At 36.5% G+C, this 20,249-nt stretch overlaps 3 protein-coding genes across 3 annotated transcripts; 2 read left to right on the top strand and 1 right to left on the bottom strand.

Annotated features, from left to right (window-relative positions):
* Nucleotides 1-127: 127 nt before the first annotated feature.
* Nucleotides 128-9,606, top strand: mcm5 (minichromosome maintenance complex component 5). The gene is made up of 16 exons (XM_042720794.1): nucleotides 128-459; nucleotides 994-1,120; nucleotides 1,318-1,446; nucleotides 1,618-1,790; nucleotides 1,958-2,113; nucleotides 3,311-3,480; nucleotides 3,566-3,737; nucleotides 3,818-3,929; nucleotides 4,567-4,710; nucleotides 4,827-4,892; nucleotides 5,007-5,183; nucleotides 5,275-5,387; nucleotides 5,461-5,589; nucleotides 5,711-5,853; nucleotides 8,962-9,089; nucleotides 9,216-9,606. Exons 1-16 carry the CDS (start codon nucleotides 290-292, stop codon nucleotides 9,315-9,317), a joined length of 2,211 nt encoding a protein of 736 aa, XP_042576728.1. The 5' UTR covers nucleotides 128-289; the 3' UTR covers nucleotides 9,318-9,606.
* Nucleotides 9,607-9,644: 38 nt separating this feature from the next.
* hmox1a (heme oxygenase 1a) lies at nucleotides 9,645-12,681 on the bottom strand. The gene is made up of 7 exons (XM_042720795.1): nucleotides 12,539-12,681; nucleotides 12,417-12,459; nucleotides 12,143-12,254; nucleotides 11,086-11,301; nucleotides 10,725-10,997; nucleotides 10,115-10,163; nucleotides 9,645-10,032 (listed from the first exon to the last, which is right to left on the bottom strand). The coding sequence occupies exons 2-7, from the start codon at nucleotides 12,455-12,457 to the stop codon at nucleotides 9,917-9,919; spliced, it is 807 nt and encodes a 268-aa protein (XP_042576729.1). The 5' UTR covers nucleotides 12,458-12,459; nucleotides 12,539-12,681; the 3' UTR covers nucleotides 9,645-9,916.
* Nucleotides 12,682-13,534: 853 nt separating this feature from the next.
* foxred2 (FAD-dependent oxidoreductase domain containing 2) lies at nucleotides 13,535-20,137 on the top strand. The gene is made up of 10 exons (XM_042720779.1): nucleotides 13,535-13,671; nucleotides 14,051-14,285; nucleotides 14,740-15,045; nucleotides 15,124-15,375; nucleotides 15,603-15,932; nucleotides 16,740-16,906; nucleotides 17,005-17,170; nucleotides 18,153-18,379; nucleotides 18,540-18,710; nucleotides 19,168-20,137. Exons 2-10 carry the CDS (start codon nucleotides 14,056-14,058, stop codon nucleotides 19,398-19,400), a joined length of 2,082 nt encoding a protein of 693 aa, XP_042576713.1. The 5' UTR covers nucleotides 13,535-13,671; nucleotides 14,051-14,055; the 3' UTR covers nucleotides 19,401-20,137.
* The last annotated feature ends 112 nt before the right edge of the window (nucleotides 20,138-20,249 follow it).

Here is a 20,249-nt window from a genome sequence, read left to right as displayed (position 1 = left end):
CGTTTCCCGCCAGTACGCCACTTTGGCGCCACCTTTTTCGTGACGTACCTCGTTAGAACGCCTTGTGGACCAATAAGCGGGTCGGAATATTGAATGTGGGTGGGGTCTGAGTTCAGCGCGAGGCAGGTCTAGAGGTTTTGCCGCGAAATCCAGCGCGCGTGTTGTGGGGAGGCACATTGTTGTTTCTGATCTACACAGCGTTATAACAATATTTAACTTCGCATTGACAGCTCGTATTTAAGTAATATTTTGTGGATCGTTTATTGCAAGGAGTCAGATTATTAGCAGAATGTCGGGGTTTGATGATCCAGGAGTTTATTACAGTGACAGTTTCGGAGGAGGTGAAGGCATCGGCGATGAGGGGGTCGTGAAACGCAGCCAGATCAAAAAGAAGTTCCGTGAGTTTTTGAGACAATTCAGAGTCGGAACCGATCGCACTGGGTTCACCTACAAATACAGGTATTGCCATATCAGAGGTTTTTCTTGCGTCCTGGTGGTTCTCTTTTCACAGTGACGAAATACGTTTTGCATAACTAGTACACTAAAATTTGTCTGTGTTAATCTATTGACTATTGTTTATGATATTATTATATCCGATCAAGACTGTTTTTCATTGTCCTGTGTTAAATTTGTCGCAGATTCGCCTTTAACGTCTGTCCGATTCGCGAACGCACTGTTCTTTTGAATGATTCGGTTGAATCGATTCATAGCATGTTGGGTTGTCTTCGCAACACGTTTATCCCACGTAATTGCTGGTGTGCATCATAACCCTGAAAATATTAAACTACAAGAATTGAATTCTGCGAGCAAGTGAGAGATGGCAGTAGCGAATCGAGAAATCGTTTTTGAATTGTTTAAATAAAAGGATTTGTTTGTGCGAGGAAGTGATTGATTTTTTTTAAAGAGTTGATTTTCCCTAACGTAGTTTCACATCTTTGTGTTTATATTGTTTTAATACTTTAGGACACTGTTAATTGTGTTTTTGGTCTCCAGAGATGAACTCAAGAGGCACTATACTTTGGGAGAGTACTGGATTGAGGTGGAGATGGAGGATTTGGCCAGTTTTGATGAAGATCTGTCAGACTGTCTGTACAAACTGCCTACTGAGAACTTGCCTTTGGTAAGGACAGACTTGCAAAAGTAACTTTCCATATAAATATTGGAAATCTTACTGAAGCTGTGTTGGATTTGTCTACAGCATACAATTAACAATTATAATTTATGGTTTATTCCAGCATGCTGTATTATATTTATGAAATGTATAAGTGCCTCTTGAACATCAGCTGTTTGTTACATTATACCTGTATTGATTGACAGTTGGAGGAGGCAGCGCAGGAAGTGGCTGATGAGGTCACACGTCCGCGGCCGTTAGGAGAAGAGACTGTGCAGGACATACAGGTCATGCTGAAGAGCGACGCCCACCCGGCCTCCATCCGTAACCTGAAGGTGAGGAAATAAACTATTAACAAGACCATTCGAAATTAAAACGGTGCAAAGCACCATAGTTTTTACTCTACTTCTAACTTGAAGTGTTTTTGTGCCTTGCTGCGCCACGTTCATACTTCTACATTTAAGTTCATAAGTGTGTTTTCTGCCTGTCTCCATCATCTTTTGCAGTCGGAGCAGGTGTCGCGTCTCGTGAAGATTCCCGGTATTATCATATCCTCTACGGCTGTGAGGGCCAAAGCCACCAAAGTGTGTCTTCAGTGCCGCGGATGCAGAGCAGTTATCAGCAACATTCCTCTGCCACCGGGACTGCAGGGTTACGCTCTGCCCCGCAAGTGCAACACGTTAGTGTTTTGCTAAATACTTGCTTCATTCAGCTTAGAAATACTGTTGCACTAATTCAGTATATGCTAGTATGACAACAAACATATATAGTCTTGATACAGAGTATAAGCATGTTTTTATACCAAAAATGTGTTGTTGTTGTTGTTGTTGTTCTTTTGTCCCGCAGTGAGCAGGCGGGCCGTGTCAAGTGCCCCGTGGATCCGTATTTCATTATTCCGGACAAATGCGTGTGTGTGGATTTCCAGACTCTACGTCTGCAGGAAGCTCCTGATGCCGTTCCACACGGAGAGATGCCACGACACATGCAGCTCTACTGCGACAGGTACAAGTTGTCACATGATGCAGAAAGGTGTTTTTTTTTGGTCTGTAAACTGTTTTGTATATGTTATGGCTTGAGTGCATGCATTCACTGCATTATGAATAGAATTCAGCAGTTACAATGTCAACTAAAAATGTTTCTGAGCAAAGCTGGAGCAGAACCATTGCGCATCTCCAAGCGTATCTGAACTAATCATTTGATTGTTCACATTCATAAAGACACTTGCTGAATTTGAAACTGCATGCTGTTCTAACTATTTATACTGTGTCTTTTTATGACAGAAATAGTAATAATAGCATGTTAGTATGTGGTTCCGAATTCAGCAAGTTACTTGCTTATTTTCTGAATGAATCAGCTGTTTTGAATGAATGGTTTGACTAAAGAGATGATTACTTGCCTCATGTCATTCCAAGCTGGTATGTCTGTCTTCTGTGGACTGCAAAGCAAGTGATTTTGAAGAATGTTAGTAACCAGACAGTTTCAGTTCAGTATGGTCAAACAATCCAGTGGAAATCAATGGGAAACAAAACTGTTGCGTTCTGCAGAAAGAAAGAAATGCATACAGGTTTGGAACGACGTGAGGGTCAATGATGACCCATGTTTCATTTTAGGTGAAATATTCTTTGAAGAACTCCGTGAACTTTAAGATGCATATTTGACCTTTGTGAACCTCAATGAATCATTCATTAAGACAGGGATCTTTCCTGCCACCTAGTGGACGTTTTAGTTGTATATTTAATGTGTCATTTCATTTGGTTAAATTATAGATTTTCATTTTAAAAAAAAACAACAATTTTATTTATTAATTTAAGTGTAATATTGTAAATGCATTTATGCCAGTTTTGGACTGAATTAAACAGTAAATCTACTTAAACGCCACTTCAGATGTAGACATTGCAAAGATGACTTTTGTCGATACTGGTTTCATTTGATTGGTAATAGCCTATAATGTCTTGTTTTTCTAATTTAGTGTAATGATTAAATTTGATTTTGACACAGTGTACATTGAACACTGTAATCCAGAAATGAAAAGCTCAAAACAAAAACCTGCAGAAATGTTTTTTTTTGTAGCAGTAGTTTTTGTATATTGAATTGAAATCTAATTCTAAATTAAAAATCCGTTTTAAATCATGACACCAATAATAAAATCAATTCATGAGATTTCAAGCTCCTAATTTTTTGCCATTTTTCCATTCCCAGGTACTTATGCGACCGTGTAGTACCAGGAAACAGAGTAACTGTCATGGGCATCTACTCCATCAAGAAGGTGGCGCAGACCAAGGCCAAAGGTCGTGATAAGGGAGCAGGTGTGGGCATCCGATCAGCGTACCTGCGTGTTGTCGGCATTGAAGTGGATACTGAAGGAGCAGGTGAGCATGGGGCAAAACTTGTGTTTTTTGGTTGAAAACAGCATCTCTCTTCAGCCATTCTCATGTCCTTCTCACCGTCTTTCAGGCCGTGGAGCCTCTGGTTCAGTGTCTCCTCAGGAGGAAGAGGAGTTGAGGGCTCTGGCTTCCTCTCCCTCCGTCTATGACTCCCTCGCTCGCTCTCTGGCCCCGTCCATCTACGGTAGCGACGACCTGAAGAAAGCCATAGCGTGCCTTCTGTTTGGGGGCTCCAGAAAGAGGTAAACATAGAAACTGCCTCCTCTTTCCAGCTTGTGTGTTTTTGGCATCTTTCTAATCGGCGTGGAACTGTTTTTGTTAGGTTGCCAGATGGTTTGACACGCAGGGGTGATATAAACTTGTTGATGTTGGGAGATCCAGGCACAGCCAAGTCACAGTTGCTGAAGTTTGTGGAGAGATGTTCTCCGATCGGGGTAAAACTGACAAAGACTGTCATATTCTTGCCTTCATGCCTTTCGAATGAATTTCTTCATACGTGCAATACAAAAAGAGATGTTTTGTAAAATGTTGTATATAATTTTTTTTTTTTAGTGTGTGTGTGTGTATAAATATACACACATACATATATACAGTATATAGAGAGATAATATTGCATGTCATATGTTATTACATATTTATGTAATATAATTTGACATTCAAAAAATGGCATGCATTATATTAAAAAATAATGCATGATACATTAAATGTAAACAAACTTATGTCTAATATATATTTATGGCAAAGTAGCATAAGAATGTTGATTACATTTAATGTGGCATAGGTTATATTTTTTAATATTTTATCATTATTAAATGTCATAAATTGTATTATGAATATTTAATATAGGGGATGCTATATATTTTTTCTCATAATTTTATATATTTATATAATATAGTATTAAATTGTGTCTGTGTGTGTGTATTTAAATATTTAGTTTGACATTCAGTATGTTTTGGAAGATTATAATTTTATGTTATCATATAATGATCAATTGTGTATGTGCTTTTTCTTCAACTTACATAAATGTTTCCTGTGATGGAGAGTCTGCATTAAAGTGATTGTCTCTGTTAGGTCTACACGTCTGGTAAGGGCAGCAGTGCAGCTGGTTTGACAGCCTCAGTGCTGCGAGACCCCAACACACGTGGTTTCGTCATGGAGGGTGGTGCCATGGTGCTGGCTGATGGAGGAGTGGTCTGCATTGATGAGTTTGACAAGGTGGGATTTCTAAGCAATCTGGTTTCCAGAACATACGTGTCGCATTCTTGCAGTCTTATGAAATGCTTTGGGCTTTGCGCTAAACTATTGCTTTCTTTATTTATTTTTTTTGATAGATGAGAGAAGATGACAGGGTCGCCATCCATGAGGCCATGGAGCAGCAGACCATTTCTATTGCAAAGGTACCAGGCATTTCCACTTTATTGCATTAACCAATAGAAATCCACAATTTCTTCAGCTTATGTTCTCATTAGACTGATTAAGTTCTTTGATTAACGCTTGTGTGTTCACCTCAAGCTGGCATCACCACCACTCTGAACTCCCGCTGCTCTGTATTGGCCGCTGCTAACTCTGTGTTTGGCCGCTGGGATGATACAAAAGGAGAGGACAATATCGACTTCATGCCCACTATTCTGTCTCGATTTGACATGATCTTCATCATCAAAGACCATCATGACCAACAGCGAGACATGGTGGGTGCACAAAACAACCACTGCTTACACATTCCATTGAAGAGTTAGATTTTACATGAACTAATGCACAAGCCCGTGTGTTTTTCTTTAGACGTTGGCCCGGCACGTGATGAACGTTCACCTGAGCGCTCAGACGCAGACAGAGGGTGTCGAGGGAGAGATTCCTCTGGCCACGCTGAAGAAATACGTGGCCTACTGCAGAGCGTAAGTCTGGATCATAGTCTATAAACACTGTGTGAATTTGTATCTCAAAATAATAATGCATTGACTCACACAGGAAATGTGGACCGCGTCTGTCTGCGGCGGCCGCAGAGAAACTGAAGAACAGATACGTGGTGATGAGGAGCGGAGCGAAGGAACACGAGCGAGAGACTGACAGACGTGTGTCCATCCCCATCACTGTCAGGTGAGCACTCTATTCACTGTTATGACACCTGCCTTTACTCATACTACATCCTGCATGTAGTTATGTATTTATTTAGAGTGTATACTTGATGTTAACTAGCTGGTGGTCTGTTGTCCTGCAGGCAGCTTGAGGCCGTGGTGCGCATTGCAGAGTCTCTGGCTAAGATGAAGCTGCAGCCCATCGCTGGAGAGGAAGAGGTGGACGAGGCTCTGCGACTCTTCCAGGTGTCCACGCTGGACGCAGCTCTGTCCGGCAGTCTCTCCGGTGAGTGTGTTGGTCTTTCAGGCCGGGAATAAATGCAGTGTTTCTAATCACAGTAGATTCCTAATGGAGGACTAGAAGTGCCGCTTGAAGTAATCTTAATCAGTTTGATTGATTGCCAACTCAATTTATTAAATCAAAAACAATATAATTTATTTTGAAAAAAAAGAAAGTGTGTGTGTGTATATATGTATATGTGTGTATATGTGTATATATATATGTATGTATGTGTGTATATTAGTGCTGTCAAATAATTAATCACGATTAATCACATCCAAAATAAAAGTTTTGTTTATATAATATATGAGTTTGTAGTGTGTATATTTATTATGCATATATAAATACAAACACATGCATGTATATATTTAAGAAAAATATGCTATGTTTACTTATATTATATATTATTTATAATATAAAATGTAATAAATAAATATATAAATGTATATACATGTAAATATTTTCAAATATATACTGTATGTGTGTGTATATTATAAATACATAATAAATAAACACAGTACACGAACATATAATATGTAACAAAAAACCTTTATTTTGTATGTGATTAATCATGATTAATTGTTTGACAGCACTAATATATGTATATGTGTGTATGTATAAATCATTTAATTAAAAAAAAGTTTAACGTATCAATGTAAATTTTTTACAAATATATTGCCAAAAATGTAAATATAAAAAAAAAAAATTATCATACGTGTAATGTGTATTGATAATAAGTGTTTATTGGTCATTTTTAATATGGGTTAATTTTTTTTTTGGATAGTATAAAACTAGTTCATTGTAGTTAAAGCAATAAACTGTTATAGATATATATATATATATATATATATATATATATATATATATATATATATATATATATATATATATATATATATATATATATATATATATATATACACATACATACATATGTAGTGTGTTTTTGTTTTTTATTGTGTGTTTTATTTTGATTCAGTAACAGTTACTCTTCATTAAATGAAGCTTCACTACACTAAAGCTACAGTCCTGTGAAATGTAGCAAACTAAGCTACAACAACACGGCAAAAGTAGTTTACTACATCTAAGCTATTTTTAAAAAAAAGATTTTATATTGAACCAACATCATACCAAGTCAATGCTCTCTCAGTGATCAATACAACTGTCAGTCAAGCAGATAGACAGGCGTAATAGTTCAGCTAAGTTGTTTATTCAACAGCTGTTCCAAATCAGTTTGGCAGCAAAAATCAGTCTTAACCATCTTCGAGAATCAAGAAATAAAAGACTTGCACTCTAAAAAACTATTTATTTACCTAACTGCTTGTTTTCTTAAAAAAAAAAAAAAAAAAAAAAAAAAACACTTGCTTGTCTAATCTTTTTGTATTCTATCTTTTTCTTTTTATTTATTATACAATTAACAAAAGCAAAAAAGGCCTCTAAATTAAAAAAAAAAAAAACCTTGCTACGTGTACTGCTTTAAGCTAACTGAGACTTTTTATAGCACTTATATATCATTGCTCTTTTGTTGATTTTGATTTCTTCCTTTGTGCTCATGTGTAAGTTGCTTTGGATAAAAGTGTCTGCTAAATGACTAAATGTAAATGGTAACCCTTCACAATAAGGTTCATTAGTTAACATTAGTTAACTAGTGTAGGTAACGCGAACTAAGAATGAACAATACTTTCAACATTTACTAATGCATTATTAAAATCAAACTGTGTTGTCATTAATTAATGCACTGTGAACTAACATGAACTACAAATGAACGACTCTATTTTCATTAACAAAGATGAATAAAAACTGTAATAAATGTATTGTTCATCGTACGTTCATGTTAGTTACATTAGCTAACATTAATGAAATCTTACTGTACAGATGTATAGGCCTACAAATAACTTAGGCACGTTTATTTGCATCGTTGCATGTGTCATTCATTATATTATTAACGTTTCACCAAAATCAAGTTTAAATACTAAGTTTTTAGTCATTAACGCCACATTCGAAGGCATCTACGGGCATCATGAACTTGCAGGTTGTACAGTTTTCTGTCGCTATGTGGGCGCTCAGTTTTCTTCTGTTATTTGGCCAAAGTATCATATTATAAAAGATTCAGCGCTTCTCACAAGCTATCTGACTGTGACTTCACAACAAATGCTAAGACACTCTTCTCCGCTCCTCAAATACAAAAAACATTAGCCTTTATAAATATAGTGTTTCTTGAGTAAAGAGAACGCTGTACTTATTCAATCAACAGTTATTTTATTTACCTTCATACTGCAAACAAACTAAGATCCTCCAAACTGCGCGCCGCACATTTCACGAGAGAGGCGGGAAGAATAATGAGGTTTGACTGACAGTTTGAGGAGCCAATGACGTTACGAGGGTTTAGTGGTGGTGGCGTCACTTTTACTGGTCCAGGATCAGTGTTCATTAGCAGTTATATTTCCGATTTGAGCTTGAGTTTCAGAAATGCTTTGGATAATGTAATGTCAGCTTTTGTTGACGCTACCACGCTACTTGATCAAAAAAAGAGCTTAGCTACTGAAAAGCTATTTGATTAAGAAAGCAGCGACGCTACCACCACGCTACTAAGAAATGTAGTTAAACTACACTACTTGTAGCGACGCTACTGCCCATCACTGTATATATATATATATATATATATATATATATATATATAGCCAGAAATAGACATTAAAATGTTACTGTTAAAAATTAATTACCAAGTATTTTTCTTTGTTTTTCAACAGTTTTCATATATATATATATATATATATAATATCTAAAAGGTAGTGGGTCAGAGTATTCATAATTTTATTTACAAGATGCAAATAATCATATTAGGGTAATATAACTGCATGTTGACTCTAAGTTCATGAATAGATGTTTATTTTATTTATTTATTTTTTTCTTTATTTCTAGCTTATCTCGAATCATTCTCCCAAGTTGACAAATCCTTAATTATGTTAGCCAGCAAAATGAATACAAGTCACATTTAAAACTCTGACATTTGTAGCAACAATGTTCAGTACATCATAGAAAACCAGCCCTGCACTTTCTAGCCTGTGTAAAAGTCTGTGGAGAGTCTGATGTAGCAGTGCTGTATGATTGTAGGTGTTGAAGGGTTTACCACTCAGGCGGATCAGGAGCTGATCTCTCGCATAGAAAAGCAGCTGAAGAGACGCTTCGCCATCGGCTCCCAGGTGTCCGAACACAGCATCATACAGGACTTCACCAAACAGGTCAGTTAGAGCTCACAGAGCTGGTCACAGCCTGGCGAACTCCTCAAATCACTCTTTTAGTTGATACGTTGTGTATATGTGTGATTACATCATCAATAAAATGCTTTTCTCCTCTTCTCTGAACAGAAATATCCAGAACACGCCATTCACAAAGTCCTTCATCTGATGATGAGGAGGGGTGAAGTGCAGCACCGCATGCAGAGGAAGGTTCTCTACAGGGTCAAGTAGACACATGTTGTGTGATTGTGTTTGTCACATTGTTCTGTCAGCAGAACCTGAGATCTGATGGGCAGATGAAAAATGATATACAATTCAGATTTATTGTACATAGAGAAATGATTCTCATCTTGCTCTGTCAAAGCTTGGTATGAATCGAGTGTGTTACCATTGTGACAGTATGCTTTACTGTCTTGATGTGGTTTTTCAGTGGAAAATCTCATTTAATTGTCAGGTCTGTGTCAAAGTAAAGAGATGCTCATGTTTTGTATGGAAACATAATAAAGCATTTAAGAAATTATCTTTGTGTGTCTCTTAACAAAAAAAGACAAATCAGTGTTGAATGTAAAAAATAGCTTTATTGCATTTCACAGAAATACATCGAAAGCAGTTACAAAGGCAAAGGTGCTTTTTAAAAATCTGAGAGTGTTAACATGATACTTGTTTTCTAAATCTATTTGAGAATTCACTTTTTTAAAATTACTTGATGCATCTGATTTATTACTGGGTGCATGTTTTATAATATCCATGATTAGTGTTTTTAAAAGATTAGCCTGTAGATTTGACCTCGTCATAGTATTAAGATGTTAAAAAGTGGTCGAAAAATGTGATTAAAAAGCATAAACTCCCATTCCAACAGTTGCCAAAGTGATTCCCACACCCAATGCGAACTGCAGCACTGGAGAGCTGGAGAAGGTTTTGGTTGCGGCATTATTTCCTTTGTCACCTAAACAAAAACAAAATAGCATTACTATCATGTATATTTACTGTTTCAAAGCATTAAATGATTTGTATGTCTAGAAACTCACTTGAAGCTTCCCCTGTGATGCTCAGCATTTTCTGAAGATCATCAAAAACCTGTTTGAAATGACGAATACAAATATTACGTCAACCTTTAAAGTCTCACCTCTTCTTTTTCTATACATCTCTTTTGTTTTTTATGTGTAAGATTTAAAAAAGAAAAAAAAAAAAGTTTTTGACAAGTCAAGTTTACCAAGACTATTTATTTGATCAAAAAATACAGTAATACTGTGCATATTCTTACAATTTAAAATAACGTTTCTATTTGAATATATTTTAAAACTTAATTTATTCAAGTGATTTCAAAGCTGAGTTTTCATCATCATTACTCCAGTCTTCAGAGTCACATGAAATCATTCTAATATGATGATTTGCTGCTCAAGAAACATTTTGCATGATTATTATTAATGTTGAAAACAGTTGTGCTGCTTCATATTTTTTTGGAAACTGGTATTCTGTTTTTCTGAATTATCTGATGAATAGAAAGTTCAAAACAACAGCATTTATTTGAAATGTATATCTTTTGCAATGTAACTGTGATTTCTGATCAAACTAATGCATCCTTGCTACATAAAAGTATTAATTTCTTCTAAGTAAGTGTAATATGTCATTGCTCACCTCGATGTTGAACTCAAAAGCTCTAGTGGCCTCGTCCAGCACTTCCTGTCTCTGCTGCTCTGTTAACTCAATGCTGTTCATTCTGCTCCTGTACAGCTGCTTGAATCTGTTGGGGCTCGACACTCCAGGAAACGAGAAGAACAGAATTCCCTTGTTGCCACTCAGTCCCAAAGATTTCTGGGTAATTTTGCCCAGCACTTGTCCTCCTGACAAATCACCAAGATAGCGCGTATATGCATGAGCCACCAGGAGATCCGGGCTGTTCTTGCCAATCTAAAGGGGAACAGAGAGCACCGAGTTAGAATCAGAATGGAATGTAAATGCAATTTCATTTCCTTAAAGAGATCGTTCCCAGACTCGCCTCTCTCAGTCTCTGGGTGTATCTGTGAGTGGCGGCAGGCACTGTTACTCTCTTCCTCCAGTGGGGTCCGAAGAAGTGCTCCAGGTCCAGCTCCAGAGACTCCAGTCTGGCCAGCTCCTGAGGGAAGTAGATGGGCTGAACCGCAGGATGAGCGGCGTTCCTGTCCAGCTCTTCCTCCAGCGCTCTGTAGATCTCATAAAGAGAACACAGCAGGAGCTGGAAACACATACATTTACATACTTAGAGTTAGCTTTTAGTACTCAAAAATATACTGTGGCTGTACTTCAGACGTCTTCAGGGATAGTTAATAAAAACAAAAAAGAGAAAAATGTATCATCATTTACTGAAAAATCTGTAGCATGGAAGTCAATGGCTACCAGAAACTGTTTGGTTACCAACAATATTAAAAATATCTTTTTTGATCAACAGAAGAAACTCAATAATAATAATAATAATAATAATAATAATAATATTATGTAATAGTACAAAGTATTTTCCCCCTCAATATAAAAAGTACCAAGTTCGGACTTGGTAAGATTTATTAAAAAAAAAATTATGTTTTTGACAAGTCAAGTTCACCAAGGCTGCATATATTTGAGCGAAAATACAGTAAAAAACCACAAGATTACATTCTTACAATTTAAAATAATATGTTTAAAAATGTAATTTATCCCTCTGCTCAAAGCTGAATTTTCAGCATCATTCTTAACTCACTAAAATGTTTTTTTACAATATAGGCTAATTATAAATATAATGTGTTCTATTTTTATCCAGTAAATTGATTAATAATCAATCATAATAATCAGTTATTAGCCCTTAGATGGTATTACTATGGCAGTTAGTTTGATATATAAGCCATAGCGCTGAACACTATATTAGTTACTATATTACCATGGTATATTTAGGACCCTTAGGTACTTACAAAGTACTGCCATGATCTTTTTGTTAGTTCATATTTATATGTTCTAAAACATTTCTTAAAAACATTACTTGAGTAGTTTGATATGTAGTTCATCTAACAGCTGCAGTACCATTAATTGATTTTCTGTAGGTTTACCTTATACTGTGTTTGCGTGATCTGTCCTTTCTGGTAGTTGAGCATCAGTTGTGTGTTCTCAGCTCTGACATGACTGTCTTTGGTGGCTGCTTTTATTTGGTCAGACAGATCACTGTGGAGAAAACATGCCACAGTCAATCCCTCATCAGCAGTCAACCGAACAAATAAGCTTCTGCTAAGAAGTAGATCTAGCACTTCAACATCCACTAACTTTACATCTGCTTCGCATTCATAATTGCTATGATGTGGTTTATGAAAATAAAAAGCATTTTACCTGCCAGTGGCATCTCTTGGGTTGCTTTTCGTGGATTGCATTCCTAAAACGACAGATATTTGTTGTCAAATGTCAGCATGTGCCCTGTACTGGATATTAAAGAAGTTTTGACATGGTCTTACTTGTGCTGTGTTTCTTGCAGTAGATCTATGGTGCTGTGTCGCCTTCTCAGTGCTCGCTGTGGCTGTGATTTCCCTGACCGCCTCACTTCATTTTTATACGCTCCCCTTCCTCTGTGTCAGTCACTAGATGTAGCGAGAAGGGAAGTGAAAATGATGAGGCAGTTCCACATGCTTACACTAACCGTGACTGGGCGGTTTTCCCCACACTGAGAAATCTCAGCAGTTTCGCATGACTAAGCAATGATAAACCAAATCCACATTGTGACCAGCATGACACAAGTTGCTTGAATCAGTTTGTTTATAGGGTTGTAAAGTTAGAAAGTGTGTTGAAACGTATGTTGTCGTATGTCTTATAAAGTTGAAATGTTCCTGTGTTGTGGGTGTCCTGAGTGTGAACTGTGATTTCATGACTGCGCTGTTTTTCTCTATTGGTGTTTCTAAACATGACACAGCAGACAGTGAAGAGTTACTGCCTCAAAACCTCAAAACCATGACAGTGCACACAGTTAGTTACTGCCTGAGTAAAGACTAAGAACTTTAAATCGATTAAATAAAAAAAGAAAAGTTAAATTAAAAACTTTATATAAAAAGAAAATTAACACTATACAAATAAATTGTTTTTTATTTTATTTATTATTTTCTCTCTTTTATAGTCTCGCTGTTTTAATTTGTCTACAATGTCCACAATGCACACAATTAAAAAATTATAATAATAAAAAATGAAAACATTTGTAGGTGTTTAATAAGTAGCAGAAGTTAATGATAAGGGCATGATTAAATAGTTTTAATGTAACTTAAAAAAGGGGGTAGTAACTAAACTAAACATTCTTTTTATTTTCAGTGTTTATAGAAAATAAAAACAATGCGCTGATGCCATAAGAACAAAAAGTCTTGGCATAAGAATCAACATGGAAAAGACAGAGTGGGCGTGAACCATGTTGGATTTAGCCACGCCTCTCTACTCTCTCATTGGTCCGCTTTCGACGTCGTGACGTCAAAGGCACGCCCTGTCTTCTGCTTGTGGAAGATGTTATGAAAACCGTGCAATCCCAGCGATGTAGTTTAAGGAATGCCTGCTGTTTATTTCCCTATTTTCTGTTTCTGAAGGTTCGCAGGAGCAGCTGTAGTTGACGGTATGTTGATTTAATGCCAGTGTATTTACACTAAACAGTGTTTTTTCGCTGTCTTTCTCGCATGTTTTGGATGTAGCCGCCGCATCTTCAGTATTGGCAGCCATAATTGACTGTATCAGTAAATAAGCAAATGTATTATATATTGTTTATTATTTTAAAGTTTGTATTCTTAATTACTGTGTTTGCCTTTATGCTTAGTTGTGTGTTTATTGTATGCACATTTATTATATGAGGTAGTTATAGTTTAAAAGTTTAATCATGCATGTAACCATCTGCAAGTAGTTTCTACGAAATAGAAGAGAGTGCTTGATTAATTACCTTTAATGATCTTAAGGTAAAGCTTCTGGCTTTAATCGTTTGTTTTTATTTCCGTCCCCAGGCCTCATGAGTGTGATTCAGCCTCTCTTCAGGCTCCTGTGTGTCCTGTCCCTGGTCCTGGCCGGTTCTGGTTCTGGTTCTGGTTCTGGTTCTGGCCGTGATGCCAGCGTGAGCCATGAGTACTGTGTGCTGGGAGCTGGACCTGCAGGGCTCCAGATGGGCTACTTTCTGTCCAGGAGCCAGAGAGATTACATCATTCTAGAGCGAAACGCAGGACCAGGCAGCTTCTTTCAAATGTACGTGACCTCTGAATGAAAAAGGACATTTCTCAAACTGAGCGAGAATGATTTTACTAGGATTTTAAATTAAATAATTGCAAGCTACTACAGTAAAAATTACCACAAATTAAGAATTTGTTTGCAATATTCATCTGACTTTTCATTTTAGGTAAATCATTGTCACAAATCAAGAATCTGTTCCTTAATTTGTTCCCTCAATTTAGTAAAGCGTAATCATGTAATACTAATTCATTTCCTGTTTTAATTAAATCAAACAAGTCAACAATTTAATATAACATGTATTTAAGGCATTTTGCATATTAATCCCAAGTAAAAATATCCTGTTTAAAATAAAATTGTTTCCAAATGCTGTTGGCTGAGAGAAAAATTGAAACAAGTTGTTAAAGTCACTTTTTTTTCTTTCTTTGTTTCTTGAAGTTTAATCGTGTCTTATTTACTGTGTTCTTTTCAGATATCCTCGCCACAGAAAGCTCATCAGCATTAACAAAATATACACAGGGAGGAGGAACAAGGAATTCAACTTGCGTCATGATTGGAACTCCCTGTTGAGTGACAGGCCCAGTCTGCTGTTTCAGCGGATAAGCCGGGAGCTCTACCCCAATGCCGATGACTTCCCACGTTACCTCTCCACATTTGTGAAGGAGCTGGGGCTGAAGGTTAAATATGGAGCTGATATAGGGACAATCAAAGCTTCAGATTTTAATGGAAACCAAGGCTACATTCTGACCGATCAGAATGGTGTCAGTTATCAGTGCAGGTTTGACTCCTTTCGGATTGCGCTGTTTAATTATTTCATGATGTTTTAAATCATTTCTAATCTTTTTTGTCTTTGAAGTGTCCTGTTGGTGTCCACTGGGCTTTGGGTTCCTCAGCAGGTGGATTTTCTCGGCTCTGACCTGGTGGAGGGTTACGAGTCTATTCCCACTGATCCCGAGGAGTTTAAAGACCAGGCTGTGTTAATCCTCGGCAAGGGAAACTCCGCCTTTGAGACGGCACAGAGCATCTTGGGTAGAGCGAGCCGGATTCACTTGTATAGTCCCAGCCCTGTGCGACTCGCATGGCAGACACACTATGTTGGGGACCTCAGGTATTTATTCTACCCTGTCCAACTTATTGCATAATGCATAAAATTAATGTTTTCAAGCCTGCTTATAGCTTTAACCAAAATGCACAAGTGATGCATCTATCTAGGTTTCATGAGCTGTGCTTTATAAATCTTTACACTATTGTCAACAGACAATGGAACTTTTTTGGCCGTGGAACTTCACTAATGTGAGCGCACCTTAAGTTGAAATGAACATTTCTGTTTTTTAGGGCAATAAACAATGAGCTATTAGACACGTACCAACTGAAATCTCTAGACGGTCTTGTAGAGGGAAGACTGGAGGATATTGCCATTGTCCGTAGAGAAAAAGATGGACTGAGGAGAAGAATGGCAAAGAAAAGAAGTCAAAAATCAACGGAGGGAAAGGAGCAGTTGTATTTAACTCTTACTGAACTTCTTGACCAGAATGGCAACAACATTTCAAAGATCACTGGGCAAAATCTGCCTGGTTTCCACACCGATAACTTCTCACTCAGACAGCCGTATGATCGGGTCATCCGATGCCTGGGCTTTCGTTTCAACTTCTCCATTTTTGATGGGTAAGATCAATAGTTGAAATTATGAATATGCCTAACAGCTTATTATATACACACACCTGGTAGAAAGTTTGGATCAGTCATTTTTTTTAATGTTTAATTTAATCAAAAAAATACAATTGAAACAGTAATATTATGAAGAATTGTTACAATTTAAAATAACCGTTTTCTATTCTATTTTCAATACTGAATTTTCAGCATCATTACTCCAGTCTTCAGTCACATGATTTTTCAGAAGTCATTCTAATATACTGATTTGTTTGCAAGAAACATTTTTTATCATGAATGTTGAAAATAGTAGTGCTAATTAATATTTTTGTGATAACTGTGATATGCTACAGTACCATTCAAAAGTTGGGGTAGGATTTAATAATAATAATAATAATAATAATAATACTTTTATTCAACAAGGAGGCATTAAATTGGTAAAACAATAAAGACATAACATTACAAATATTTCTATTTCAAACAAATGCTGATCTTTTTTTCACTTTCTATGCATTAAAGAATCCTGAAAGCAATTTATCATGGGTTCCAAAAAACAACAACATTTCAACATTGCTAATAAAAAGAACCATTATTAATAATTCAGCACCAGTAATAACTGATAACAACTGAGCAGCAAATCAGCATATTGATGATATCTAAAGGGTCATGTGGCACTTTAAAATATCAAAATAGAAAAGATTTTTATTTCACAATATTACTGCTTTGCTGTATTATTTAATCGTTAAATATAGCTTTGCTGAGCCTTTTGACTGGTAATGAAATTACTTTCACATTGACAAAAATGTGTTATTATTTTTCCAGATCTGCACGGCCGCCCCAAAGCAGTGGTGCCCGAGGCCGGCTGCCAGGAATAACAGCCTGGTACGAGGGCAGAGGGACGCCCAACATGTTTGTCCTGGGTACAGCAGCCCACTCCAGAGATTATCGGATGTCTGCTGGTGGGTTTGTTCACGGATTCCGCTACACTGGTAAGCATTCACCTCACTTAAACATAACATGACATATTTTAGGTTTGTCGTAAGAACGTAGGAGGCCATAATAAAGGTCCTCTGTTTTGCTGTTACAGTGCGTGCTGTTCATAAAATCCTGGAGCAGCGCTACCATAACATTGCCTGGCCTGCTACAAAATTACCCATCAGTCAGCTGCAGTCCTGGATTCTTAGGAGAGTGAATGAAGCCTCTGGACCGTACCAGATGTTTGGGGTTCTTGGAGACATTATTCTACTGCGAGGGTAAGGGATGTTTCAAAGGATGCATGTACAATATGTGACTCTGGACCACAAAACCATTCTTAAGTCTATATATAGCAATAGCTAAGCTATATTTGTAGCAATAGCCAAAAATATATTGTATTGGTCAAAATGATTGATTTTTGTTTTATGCCAAAAATCATTAGGATATTAAGTAAAGATCATGTTCCTTGAAGATATTTAGTAAATTTCCTACTGTAAATATATCAAAACTTAATTTCTGATTAGTAATATGCATGCAAAGAACTTCATTTGGACAACTTTAAAGGTGATTTTATAAATCTCAATTTTGAAAAATTGACCATTATGACTGGGTTTTTGGTCCAGGGTCACATATATGTATTTGTTGTTAAGGTTTTTTTTTTTTTTTTTACATGTAACTTTTAACATGCAAGATGCTCATAATGCTCATAAGATGCTCATGATTTATCTGATCAAAATACAGTAAAAATAGTCTTATTCTGAAGTATTATAAATAACTTTTTTCTATTTTAATATATTCTGAAATTTATTTTTTTCCTGTGATGCAAAGCTGAATTTTTAGCATCATTACTCCAGTCTTCAGTGTCACATGATCCTTCAAGAAACATTTATCATTATCTATGTTAAAAACAGTTGTCCTGTTTCAAATTTTCATAGAAACTGTTTTTTTTTTTTTTTTTATTGTATTTTTTTTATTTTTGTAAATCTCTCTACTGTCACTTTTGATCAATTTAATGCGTCCTTACTGAAAAAAAGTTAATTTCTTAAACAAAAAAAAAAAATAAAACAAAAAAATCATACTGAACAGTCTTTTTGAATGTCCAGTGAACACTAAACTCATGAGTTGTCAAAATTGTACCTAACTTACGACCTTGACCACACATTAAACGGATTATAATTCTATCCCTTACAGCCTTGTTTTCATGCAAATCCAAAGGCAACTATGATGAATGTCTGTTTTACCTACACAAATCTCTCACAGGTCTTACTGTGAATATCTGGAGGAGTTTCCTCTGCAGGCCCTGCCCCAGCTTTCTGCTCTATCTGGACGGCCCCTTACAGATCAAGGTCTTCTGGTCTTGGTCATGCAGTATGGACTGAACCGGACTGACACGCTAGGACCAGGTCGAGCCGAGTCAGAATGGACCAAAGCCTGGAGGTCCAACTTCCTCCATCCGGTCCTGTACTACTACAACACACTACCTACAGGTGAAGAGCTGCTCTAATGTGTTCTGTTGAGTACTGTAATAGTGTATACGGTACAAAGTCATGGGGATGTTGTTGAGAAAATATTTTGGACTTTTCTGTTGATATTCTATCAAAATCACATACTGGAATATTAAAATAAGTGTGCTCTGTGTTTCTGTAGAGAAGGATATGAGGCAGCGTCCAGTTGGCTGGCCACTACCGCGACCTGAGGCCCTTCATCACATGGTTGAGGACTTCTTAACTGAATGGGATCAGCCCATATCACACAGCCAACCTCTCAGACGCTTCCTCGAGCACTGCCTCCAAACTGACCTCAGGGCCTTTTATGCTGGTCAGTACAGAAATGTTCTGTGGGAACTTTTTGAGTGCCAATAATTAAAGAAAAATTCTAAAAATGCTGTTTTTTAGAACTTTCTATTCATCAAAGATTCCAGGGAAATGTATCAGTTTCTACAACAATATGAAACTGTTTTCAACATTGAAAATAATAATAATAATATTAAGTCTTTCTTGATCGGCATATTAGAATGATTTCTGAAGGATCATGTCACTCAGAAGACTGGAGTAATGATGCTGCAAATCCAACACTGTTATTACACTTATTTTAAATGTTAATAATATTTCACAATATTACTGTTTTTACGATTACATACAGTAAATGCAGCCTTGGTTCACAAAAGAGACTTCTTTCAAAAACATTAAAAAACCGCACAGAGAAGTACTTTTTACTACTGTTCTTGCAGGACTTCATCATTTATTATGTGCCTTTGTGTGTTCTTTTTCTTCAGAATCCTGTTTCCTTCTGTCCCTCACCAGTCGTACTCCACCCCTCTTCTGCCGCCAGGGTTATTTGAGAAAGCAAGGCATTGTGGGAAACAGCCACCTGTGGCAACACGCCCGTGAGGCAGGACTCATGGCAGATCATCAGCGAGATATTACGCCCGGCGATGATACATCAGTATCCGAATACCTGAAACATGCTGGCGCTGCAGTCGTTTCAACTATGAACTTTGACCTTTGAGGGGTATTAACACTAACGCTACCAAAGACCAAATCTCTTCTGCTAAAACCGTGTTCATCTACCTCTCATTTCTCATGGAATTTACCTGCATTTCCACAGAAAACATCCCACAGCTAGCATCCTGAGACTACGATCAAACATACAGTTAAGTCAAATAATAAGTATTACCCTGCCATAGTGTTTATAAGCCAAAGTATAGCTTTATATACTGTTTTATGGTATTGGGTGTGGTGTTGCAATATGATGCATAACTTATTTTTTTATACAGTTGTTTAAGATATATAGAAGTATTTTTCATGGTTTGACATGCATGTACTTTTATTTATAACTACAATAAAAACATCCCATCTCAATAATTAATTTCAAAAAGGTATGTTTGTGTTTATATATATATATGGCATTGTAGCATATGAGTAATTTACGAAATTAAATATGTTTTATTATAGAAAAGACTGAAATATTGGGAAGAGTTGAACTCTAAAACATTTAGTTCTCAGAGACAACAGCATAATATTTCAGTTTTGTTTGTCGTGTATAATGCTGTTAAGATGAGAGCTAAGCATGTTCTGAGTTTCTGATTTTAATCCAGAGTAGGAAATATTATACTCTCATTTTTAAATCAGATTTAGCAAGTGAATTGTTTATATTTTTACATTTTGAGGCCTTTATGTATGTTTACTGAGGACCCCCTAGTGGGGATTCCATGTGTAAATATAAATAAAATAATTAACAATCCATTCATATTCTAATCTTTGTTTTTATACAAAAAAAAAATGTACGTCCGAAATAACATTTTCTAGAAATTACGTATCTATACGTTATTACTATACGTTCTCCAATTGGACGAGC

This window comes from Cyprinus carpio, chromosome B3 (genome assembly GCF_018340385.1).
Source record: "Cyprinus carpio isolate SPL01 chromosome B3, ASM1834038v1, whole genome shotgun sequence".
In the NCBI taxonomy this organism is placed as follows: Eukaryota; Metazoa; Chordata; class Actinopteri; order Cypriniformes; family Cyprinidae; genus Cyprinus; species Cyprinus carpio.
This window is presented reverse-complemented; position numbering and strand designations above follow the sequence as displayed.

Bases quoted from the DNA above. Each gene is read 5' to 3' on its own strand.
- mcm5 (XM_042720794.1), top strand. From the start codon at position 290: ATGTCGGGGTTTGATGATCCAGGAGTTTATTACAGTGACAGTTTCGGA. The intron at 3,738-3,817 runs GTAAACATAGAA...TGTTTTTGTTAG, and splicing joins TTTGGGGGCTCCAGAAAGAG to GTTGCCAGATGGTTTGACAC. The intron at 4,711-4,826 runs GTGGGATTTCTA...TTTTTTTGATAG, and splicing joins GCATTGATGAGTTTGACAAG to ATGAGAGAAGATGACAGGGT.
- hmox1a (XM_042720795.1), bottom strand. From the start codon at position 12,457: ATGCAATCCACGAAAAGCAACCCAAGAGATGCCACTGGCAG. The intron at 11,302-12,142 runs GTAAACCTACAG...ATGTGTTTCCAG, and splicing joins TCACGCAAACACAGTATAAG to CTCCTGCTGTGTTCTCTTTA. The intron at 10,033-10,114 runs GTGAGTTTCTAG...GTTTTTGTTTAG, and splicing joins CATCACAGGGGAAGCTTCAA to GTGACAAAGGAAATAATGCC.
- foxred2 (XM_042720779.1), top strand. From the start codon at position 14,056: ATGAGTGTGATTCAGCCTCTCTTCAGGCTCCTGTGTGTCCTGTCCCTG. The intron at 15,376-15,602 runs GTATTTATTCTA...TCTGTTTTTTAG, and splicing joins CACTATGTTGGGGACCTCAG to GGCAATAAACAATGAGCTAT. The intron at 16,907-17,004 runs GTAAGCATTCAC...TTGCTGTTACAG, and splicing joins TCACGGATTCCGCTACACTG to TGCGTGCTGTTCATAAAATC.